Source organism: Kryptolebias marmoratus, linkage group LG4 (assembly GCF_001649575.2).
Source record: "Kryptolebias marmoratus isolate JLee-2015 linkage group LG4, ASM164957v2, whole genome shotgun sequence".
Lineage (NCBI taxonomy): Eukaryota > Metazoa > Chordata > Actinopteri > Cyprinodontiformes > Rivulidae > Kryptolebias > Kryptolebias marmoratus.
In genome coordinates, this window is record NC_051433.1 from 22,602,979 (window position 1) to 22,613,268 (window position 10,290).

Below are 10,290 nucleotides of genomic sequence, written 5' to 3' on the forward strand. Positions count from 1 at the left end.
AAGTTATTGGAATCAAAAACAGTCATCTGACAAATGTTTGCACTTGGGTTACACAATGACTAAATTATTCCCAGTATAACCATCGAGACAGCTGGTTTTAAAATGCATTTATAACTTCTGTTAAAGTATACATCAGACAAGATTTGGGGAAGAAAATAACAAATAATACAAAATAGGTAATTCACAGACATTGCTGCCAGCAGTCCAATATCTATTCTACATTTACGATGGTTCACTAAGATTGATTACATTTTTTTTTTCAAATGTTTAAGTATTTCAATGTTTGTTTTCTGACACCAATGCATGCTCTTAGATTGTTTAAACAAACAGATTTCTGTGTAGACCTGCAAACATGTATTTGTGTATGTAGCATCAGTTTTTTTTTGTTTTTTTTTTTTTTTATTGTCCCTCTCTGGTGATGCTGTTTGTAAGTCTTGCCTTGTTACATTACACTGCAGTGGAGGCAGTTTGTGAGCCTGGAAAGGCAAAAAGAAAAATATAAATGAAAACAAACTGGGTTATCAACTTTAAACTGGTTCTTGAACAGAATAACTCAGACATATACTTTTAACTACAAAAAAAAAAAAGTACATTTACTTTTTCAATTCAGGTTACGACAAAGTTACAGCAACACTCTCGGCGGTCTTCTCCGTATCACAATCTTTGTCTGAAGACGCAGAGAGCGGCATGTCTCTGAGAGAATTTGGGACACTGCTAGTCTGCCCTGGACCTTTGTTGGGGAGGTCAGCTGTTGGCTCAGTCTCAGGTTCCTGCTGTGGGGCTGTGGCTACAAGTAAAAAACAAGAGTTAAAATACATATTACAGCCGTAACGATGCCACAGCTATTGTAGGTAAGGAATTTGCTTTAGGTGTGATCCGTTTTGCTCGGTGGTGCTGATCTTGGCACGTACTGTTACCTGACTGAGTGCAGGACTTCATGTGCTCTGGCCAGTGGGCTTGCTGACAGGGGTAATCACAGTAGCTAGTGTTCCAGCAGCAGTAGAAGATGGCCTCTTTCCTGCAGTTAGCACACCACTGTTTCTTCTTGGTCTCATCCACGGCCTGCTGCTTCTCCAGCTCCATCTGCTTCTTCACCTCAGCCAACAACCTCTCCCTCTCCTGCTCCAGACTCTGCCTCATCTCCGCCATCGTCAGCTCTGCATAACCACAACACAAGCACAGCCAAAAACAAGCAACTTGTTACAGATCTTGCGGAGGGGGGGTGAAAAAACAGTCTTTTCTAACTGACTAATGATCTTCTCACCGAGATTGTGCTTCATTTCTGACAACTCTTGTTGATGCAACCACTGTAATTTTTCTATTTCAATTCTCAATCGTTTTATCTGTAGGAAATACATGAGGGCATGTTAGAACTAAGAGAAAATTGTCACTGAAAAGTCATTTTGTGGGGGATTTTGAGGAAGCGTACACACATACTTCTGTAATTGAGTTCCCTGAAGTATTCTTAGAGAGATCATTGTAGATTTCCGTCATTGTACCTTTAATTGCATCCATTATCTGAAAAAGAAATTTTTATATTAATAAAATGTGTCATTAAGAAAAAAAATAAACATATTTATTGGTTTGGCGAGACTGGCCCAAACAAAATTAGGTTTTCCTTCTTGTCAACTGCAAGTCCCACTAAATTAATTAAAGCGTCAAAAAAGTCTGAAGTTTTAAAGGTGTGAAAAAAAAATTGATGCATCCCGTTGTATTGGTTATCAGAAATCGAACCATGGAGAAAAAAAACACAACAACTTGCTTACAGTCTGCTGCGAAGGTCTAGGTCTATGACAAAGAAAAGGTCAAAGAGAAATGATACTAACTTTATTTGTGTACTTGGCAATGTCCGCAGCCACATCTGCTGAGGCAGTGGGGATATACGAGTCTGTTGGGCCCGGTGACGATGTAGCAGCTGTGCTTAAACTCGATGTTGCCATCACGGCAGCAGAACCTGGACTGCTGGATACCACCGTGACAACTGACGTAGATGTGCTGAACGGAGGGTCTTTCTGTTGAACAGCTAGAGTCAAGCACACCAGCAACATTAGGATGGACAGACAGCTGGATGAAGTGAAGCCTTTAACCAAAATCCTCATAATTACCCTTAACAGCTTGTCTGGTCTGGTAGCGTGTGCTTTGTGAAGACGGCTGTGCTGAAGATGAGGAGGCTGGAGTGGAGCCATTTCCAGCTGCTTGAGCCTGGCCCTGCCTGGGAGATGACTCCTGTGTGTGGGGGGCCACCACAAGCTGTTGGGTTTGCTGCTGACGCTGCACCTTCTGCATGTGCCACTTCTGAGAAGAGGTCTCAAACTTCGTGGTGGGATTCCACACGACAGCTCTCTGAACCACTGGCACTGTCTCTCTGGGCAGCAGAGGGCGCTGTTTCTTCAAAGTAGGGGTGGTGGAGGCCGAGGAGGAAGATGGTGGGGTTACGGTGGCGCTGGAGTTGGACACGTGGCTAACTGTTGCAGGGGAGGAAGCAGTAAGGGTGACCATAGTCACAGGAATGGCCATGAGAGGCTGCGTGGAAACAGTGGAGGATGTGGAAGTGCCTGTGCTGTTTTGTGACGGAGGAACTGATGGAGCTTTACCTTCAAAGACAAAGAAAAACAGCACATTAATTTCATGTTTTCAAAGCTTTTGGTTTTCAAAGTTTACAGTGGAACAGTGGAATGCTTACCTTCAGATTTTCCAGCTGCTGAATCGTTACTAATGGTGCTGTCTTTTCTGCTCCTCTTCCTCTCCCTGCCACCCTGATCCTCTCCAAGATCAATAACAAGCTCTCTTTCTGAGTCAGAGTCCTCCACCGCCACAGTCTGCCTCGTCTCTTCTTTCACCTGAGACTTTTCTCTGGCAGCAGGTGATCCTGGAGATGCTTTGGTCATGTCTGGGTTGTCCTTTTCCAAATCACTGCTTAAATTCTCTTGAGCTTGACCATCAGGAAGCGTTGCACCGGATTCATCTGCTGCAGATTCCTTGGATTCAAGCAAATCAGCTTTATCTTCCTCTTCTTGGCTTGTGGAAGGCTGGTCTTTCGCTTTAGTTTTGGTAAGCTCCTTCTGAGGTTCCTTTGTGGGTGCAGGGTCTTGGCCTCCCTTGGTCTTTGGCTCCTCATCACTGGCAGACTCACTCTCACTGGAGTCAGATTTATCAGAGTCCTCAGAGTCACTGTGGTCCACACCTTTATACTCATCCACAGAAATCTCATCAATACCTGCAAAACAAAAAAGAGTTCTAGTTAAAGTAAATCAACAAAACCAAAAAGGCATCAACTAGGCAGATGCCAAAATAGATGGTGATGAATTATCACCACCTGAGGTGAGTGTAATGATCTTAAATGTGAGCTTCACTAACCAAGCTGTGCTTTGCAACTCTCAATCGTCTTGTCTAAGTTTAGCTGGAAGCGACTCTTGATCTGCCTCTTCGGGGAGGTGAGGTTTGGCGTGGCTCCTTGTTTCTGCTGAACTGTTTCACTCAGCTCCTTTAGGTCCATTTCAGCCTTACTGCGATCTGAAACGATTCAAGAATCAAGTTTTCAGGAGCTTCAGCGAGAAAGTTCGTATTTCTGTTCACTCATAAAGAATATACACCAACATCTATTTTCATCCTACATTTTACATTAAGAAGGTGTGAAGTATTTACCCAGATTGAGGTTTAGAATACTTCCTGTCTGTGGCGTCTTCTCCTGCTTGGAGATGCCTGGAGTTTGAGACTGGAAAGACTTGGGGATGTCCAGGGAATTGCCTGAAACAACAAGTGAGCAGGTGGAGACATTTACTTCATATTTCATTGTTTGAATAGGGGTTATAACATGCTATAATATAATTGTAAGCAGACACAGAGTAAGCATATTCAAAAAATCTATCAATATAGTGTATTTTTCAGAAATTGTAACACTTCTGAAGGCATATTAAACATGGTCACATATCGACCACCTAACATCTGCTTACAACTAATTATTAGTTGATTATAAACAATAAAATGTAGATTTAATGCTCATACATGCTACATAAGGGGACTTGAGATTAGGGTTGTTGCAATGTTATAATTTCAAACTTAAAAGCATTTCCCAGAAAAATATTCATTATTTGTTACAATTTTTGAATCCAATTCCCCAAACAAACCTTTTCCATACATACATGTGATGTTTCTACCTGAAGATCTTGATAACAATAGCACAACATTTAGAAGTTATGTTTTTGATGCATTTTTTTTTATTTTGTGTGTGTGTGTTTTATCCTAACTGCATTCAGGAGAAATAGATTATTTGATTGTAAAAGAATATTTTACAGAGATGACAAAACTTCTGTTGTCTTTAAGAAATACTGTTACGTGACCAAGAAGTACTTTTGTAAAATCTTTGTTTTTGTTGTGTTTACATGGAAAAAACCCAATATATTTCCTGATTTCTGTCTCTTCCTTTAAAATGAAGCTGCAGTTGGATGTTTCTGTGGGCTGGCGTACCAGGTCATTTATCAGTGATGGAAACTAGACAGTATATCAATTTATTTTGTTTATCTTAATTGACCTAACTGATACTTCTGAGTCACCTGCAACTAGTTACACACGTTATGTACCCTCTGAGCTTTTCAAAAAACTAATTGTGGTATCTCATGTAGTGAGGAGTTGGTTACTGTGTGAACAGATGTTACACCTGCTGATGGAACATTTAAACATTTAATAATTTATTCATGAGGAGAATTTTGGCACAGTCGTGTCTGATTGCAGGTTGGTTTAATTGCCTCTTTCTGTTGAAAAGTATTAGTTCAAACAGTAAGAGAGAAACATATGTCCATTTTATAAACATAACAGTCTGATTATAGATTTTCTTGTTTTTAACGATCCTACTTGAGGTGTAAATGACACAAAATAAACTCTTCTGTTCGAGTACCTGTACAGTCCGTGGACTCTTCTCCTGTGCTGTACTGACTGTTTGCAGTTTTTGCCTGCGACTTGTCTGCTGTTTCCTGTTCCCCGTCGGAACCCGTATGGACAGATGAGTTGGTGCTCATGGGGGAGCAGGGTACGTCACTGTGAGGGGGCCGCCGTCCTGTTGTGCCCCCTCTTACCCCTGACCCAGACAGCATGGTCCTGGTCAGAGGGATTTTGGGGGATGCGGTCATGTCAAAGGTCAACTTGATCTTCTCCTGTTTCTCAGGTTTAATGGCAGTGGAAGACGGGTTGGAGGGGTCCAGAAGCAGCTGGAAGTTATTGTCAGGAGTGTAGGGTGTCCTGAAGGGGGCATAATTAAACACCCCAAACTTCTTTCTCATGTTCTCCACATAGACCTCCATTTCCTGCATGGCACTATTGAAGATACTTTTGGTCTTCTTCACGGAGAAGGGAATCTCTTTGGACATGAGGTAGCAATTGTTTAGAGGAACCCACGCCCTGAAAAATAAACAACATAATGTCACAAGTCTTACGGTAAAGTCTAAAATGCACCTTTATGTGTTGGTCTTCTTTGTTTGGTTGCTCCTTTTAGGGGTCACCTCAGCAAATCATCTGCCTACATCTCATCCTATCCATGGCATCTTCTTCTATCTGCATATCCTCCTTTACTACCTTGAACCTTTTCTGTGGTTTTCCTCTCTTCCTCCTACCTGTCAGTTCCCCCTTCAACATCCTGTGTCCAAAGGATCCACCATCCCTCCTCTGTACATGTCCAAACCATCTCAGCCATGCCTCTCTTTGTCTCCAAACCACTCTCAACCTGAGCTGTCCCTCTGATATACTCATATCTAATCTTGTCCATTTTGGTATCCGCTAGTGAAAAATTTTACATCTTCCTTCTGCCACCTCCAGCTTTCTGCCTCCTGTCTTTTTGTTAGTGCCACCGTCTCCAAACCAGATCTCACTAACATCACGTAAACCTTCCCTCTCACTCTTGCAGCTATCCTTTTGTCACAAATCAGCCCTAACACTCGTCTCCGTCCACCCCTCCCTGCCTGCACTCTCTGCTTCACCTTGTGAACTGCTGGTTGCTTTGATGGCAGGGCCCCAGGTAGCTGAACTCATCCATTGTCAATATTTCTAACTCCTTGCAGCTTCGGACTTACAGTATTCTGTCTTGCTTCCTCTGACTTCCATTCCTCTTCTCTGCAAAGCATACTTCCACCTCTCCAGGCTCTCTTCCACTTGCTCCCGACTTTTACAACAAATCTAGCTTCCACAAGGCAAGAACTTTTAAGTGCAGATACATGACACAAATATAGTTGATACCTGTCATGCTGACCAAAGAAGCGAGCGTCCACTTGTCCATCCTTGTCCCGTAGAGCTTTAGCGGGCCAGAAAGGAAATCCTTTTAACTTGGCCCACACAAGAGGGTGCGGGTTACTCTGCAGACAAACAGTAGGACGCTGTTATCTAGTGACTTGTTTAAGAAATGAGTAAATAATCGAATGGTGTCATCAAACTTCAGGCAACTCAGCTAGCTTACACAAGGCTCACAGAACCAGTTGTCTCTCTTTTGGCACGCAGACAGATAACATTCAGGACAAACCTCAATCTCATTCATCTGCAAAAGAGTGAAAATGTCAAATACGTTTTAACTGTCAAGTCAAGAATTAGTCGTAACAAAACAACCCAAACTACTTGCTTACCTCGTGTTCACAGATTTTTACGATCACTTTAGCCGTAGCTGTGAGTTTATGATTGGCTGAAACAAAGAAAAGCAGATTTCTAATTAACTTTTACAGCTTATTATATCATTAGTTAAAATTGATATTGGTCATGTGCCATACTGCTGCTGCTCATCATTACTTTTCACATTGATTTTAATTACCTTAAGTGTTATTTGTTTATGCAATGCTGTCAGTATGTCAGTCACATCATGAAGTATTATCAGTTTTTCAAATTCTTTTTCAATATTCAGTATGAGACAGTGATATTTTCAACACAACATGCAGCATACCTCCATTGTATATAATACAGTTGTGTAAAATCCATTTAGTATCTGCCAAAAAAGCCTCTGTACATCCATACATTTTCTTTTTGATATTCTGCAGTGGGAGAAAAATGATGCAGTGGACCTTCAAGTGGTTAACTTTTATATATTTTGTCTCAAATGAATGTGTGACAGCCTTGAGCTTACCTTTTCAAGTGTGCAAAGATCCATAGGATGAAAAATGTACTCCGCATAATCAGGATGCTGTTCGAGAGATACAGGTTTCTGGAAGGGTTCAGTCTATTGAATTGAGTCAACAGGACAAAAAAAAAGGGAAAAAAGAATGACGGTAAACAGTCAAGCTGAGCTCACAACACACAGCTTTCCCATCAACTGCATACCAACATGCTACCCCCCCAGACTAGTAGAAAGTCTACGTGCAGCTTCAGACAAAAGAAGGAAAAGAAAATCAGTGAAGGAAGAAATCATGACGGGGTCTTGTTAGTGATGTAATTGATTACCCAATTAAAAGTCTTTCTCTGCGAGGAAGCTGCATGGGGGGAGCGAGATGACAAGCGGGGATGATCCTGAAAGAGAGTGAGAGGGGCAGCTGTATGCTCACCACCAGCTTGCAGGTTTACTGTTTCCAGCCATTGTTAGTTCTGTTACTGCAAATCATCTTTGCATGCAAATCAATAAGATATGACGCTGGACTGAAAGGCGAACTTTAAGGCGCGGATCTTAAAGAAGGAAACGAAAACGAAAGAAATACAAGGTGTTTTGGTTGCACGAGTGATTTAAAAATCAGTACAATCCAGTAAAGAATGGAAGCTAACATTAAAGCTTTTATGCAAGTGTTTAATTAGAAATTAAAACAAAAAAAGAAACAAACAGTCCTGTCTGCTTCGACAACATGTTTCAACCAAGACAGACAGCTGTTACACAATACTTACACCTGGTTGTTTCATTTTTTGAAGGGCAAACTTTAGCAGGTAAGAGAGCTGGTCTATTGTTAGTATCATCATGGCCTTGCTCTGAGTCTCTATACACTCAGCAACTGTTATCTTCTGAAAGACATCAGAGGGAAATTAACACTTTATTTACATCACATGAAAGTATAAAACATACAAAGGTTTTTTTTGTCATTAGCACCCATACTCATACAATTAACTTGACAGAATAGTTTTTGATTGACTATGTTATTTACAGCGCTAATAAACTTCTCACATTTCGGGGTTAGTACCTCACATTCTGGACAGAACCAGTCGCCCTCGGGCTCGTCTGGTAGTTTGAGACACTTGGCGTGGTACACCCTGGGGCAGAGCTCACAGCAGAGCACCTGGCCCTCGCGGTGGCACAGCCAGCAGTAAAAGTCATTCCTGCCGTCCTGCGGTACAACATCAACAGGGTCTGTGGTGAGTGCTGGCTGCTTCACATAGTAAAAGGGACCATGTCTTAGTTCAGACTGGAATGCAGGCAAAAGAAACACAAAGTAGGGGAAGGTCAAAATCAGGTCAATCAAAGAAGCCAAGCAGACATGCACAGCATCAACAAGAAGTAACGTAGATCTGCAGCACAAAACACAGACTTTTGTGAGCTCGAAGGACCAGTCCGTGTTTTATATAATAACATTCGCTCATCAGTGTGGACAGCTTTGATTCAATATGAAAAACCTATCCGCGTTTAAGCGATTTCAAAATATTTATAAGGGGCAACTAATACGCCAGGAGTTTGGTGTTAACAATCATTTACAATTGTGCACTGAAAGCAAGAAAAAAAATGAACTTTATTTTGTCAACAAATCAGAAATTAATGCTACTAAATATTTTTTAAACTCAGAGCTCAGATAAAGTAAAGAAAAAGCCAATAACTAGGTCATCTATGGTAAAAAACAATATTGGAGGTTGACAGGTTTATTCATTGGACAAATGATAAGGACATTTATTTTCTTTTTTTATACAAGTGACGTCTGCCAGATCTGAGCATACTACGCAGATTAACAGGCAGGCACATCGGTGGGCAGCACAGTGTAACACGTGAATCTACACCCTTGTGTCAATCAGTTATTGCTTCTTGTGACTAGGGTGGCTTCCATGGCAGGGTTACTTTTCTTGGCACCACACCGGCAGACCACAGAGGAAGTCAACAGGGATATCATGCTAACTTTTAAAGGAACAACATCATTTCTGCCAAGGAAAATGATGAGTCTCTCATTTTTAAAAACCTGGAAGGGTGCCTAAGAGGTTTGAGGTCTGCTATTCCAACTATTAACTATCACACACTACTGTAAGCATTAGCCCAAATTTCTTTAGTCACTGTTTTATTTATTTATTTATTTTCAGTATCGAGTAGATTGCAACACATGTGAAAACAACTGTTAGAACTAAGAACTATAGACCAAAAATCATGACAAAATTGCTTGAAAGATTTGAATCAGCCATTGAAAAACCTGTGTTAGGCAACCTCTAATTTGAATGTTTAATGAGACTGTTGTTAGCCATTTCCAGTAAGACAGAACACATTAAAGAGTACACATTTTTAAAACAGTGCATGAAATTATTGAGTTGGCACACAACTAACACACATTAGATGTAAAACTAATAACATACATACCACTTATCTGATTCTTTGACTATTTACTTGTTTGACTTATGCTTAGAGTTAATCTTATTTCTTAATTTACTTGATAGTTCATGTTTTGATTTTGGTTGTGTAAAGGGAACTCAAAAAGTAAGAGTTTCATTGCCCATTGTAACCACAGTGTTTTTGCTGTGCATATATGTTGTTAAACTTCTTGAATACCAAATTATATTTTATAACATTGTCACAAGTTTTTCTCTTGATAGAATCAAGAAACAAGCATCTCAACTTACAAAATGCTGATCAAATGAAGAAAGGTTTAGTTGCACAAAAATGCAGGATATAAAATTCAAACAGTATGCTGTCATGCATCTTGTTTTTTGAATGATGACTAAATATACAGAACTGCAGTCTGAACTACAACAAAACTACAACATTCCAGGGTAGGGGTGTTAAACCCAGTGACGCAAGGGGGCCAAAATTAAATATTTGGTCCCAGCCAATGGCCAGTCACGATCAATATTTATTAAAAATTACGTAAATTAACCTTAGTTTTACATGTATTGTTTCAAATCATTCATATAGAAATATCAGTTACCTTTTCCCAGTTACAGATTATACAGAATTTAGAGCAAACATGACATGAGTGCAGGGTAATTAGTCCAAGAGCGAGACCAAAAGCAGACACAGAGACAGCAGCTGAAGGTAAGTGCAATTTATTTACAGGTGCCCAAGGTATGTACAGTGCGATAGGTTTGTGGAGCGATCTGTGAAGTAAGAGGAACAGGGTGAGTCTCGGGTACCAATCCTAATATCAGCCT

General features: G+C 40.6%; 1 protein-coding gene across 8 annotated transcripts in view; it reads right to left on the bottom strand.

The window, feature by feature from the left end:
• Positions 1–348: 348 nt before the first annotated feature.
• Positions 349–10,290, bottom strand: part of zmynd8 (zinc finger, MYND-type containing 8) — a 28,431-nt gene continuing 18,489 nt past the window's right edge. For 2 of the 8 annotated variants that reach the window (XM_037975225.1, XM_037975223.1), the window contains exons 4-21: positions 8,133–8,354; positions 7,843–7,956; positions 7,411–7,476; positions 7,097–7,189; positions 6,917–7,004; positions 6,606–6,661; positions 6,443–6,520; positions 6,226–6,341; positions 4,895–5,394; positions 3,646–3,747; positions 3,358–3,513; positions 2,684–3,217; positions 2,106–2,594; positions 1,827–2,023; positions 1,438–1,518; positions 1,265–1,343; positions 918–1,157; positions 349–787 (exon numbers count right to left, since the gene is read on the bottom strand). In XM_037975225.1, the coding sequence (XP_037831153.1) occupies positions 612–787; positions 918–1,157; positions 1,265–1,343; positions 1,438–1,518; positions 1,827–2,023; positions 2,106–2,594; positions 2,684–3,217; positions 3,358–3,513; positions 3,646–3,747; positions 4,895–5,394; positions 6,226–6,341; positions 6,443–6,520; positions 6,606–6,661; positions 6,917–7,004; positions 7,097–7,189; positions 7,411–7,476; positions 7,843–7,956; positions 8,133–8,354 (3,387 nt within the window). In that variant the 3' untranslated portion in view covers positions 349–611. Of the gene's footprint in view, positions 788–917; positions 1,158–1,264; positions 1,344–1,437; positions 1,519–1,826; positions 2,024–2,105; positions 2,595–2,683; positions 3,218–3,357; positions 3,514–3,645; positions 3,748–4,894; positions 5,395–6,225; positions 6,342–6,442; positions 6,521–6,605; positions 6,662–6,916; positions 7,005–7,096; positions 7,190–7,410; positions 7,477–7,826; positions 7,957–8,116; positions 8,355–10,290 lie in introns of those variants that run through there. The other 6 variants (XM_037975224.1, XM_037975227.1, XM_037975229.1 and 3 more) reach the window with 6 other exon arrangements.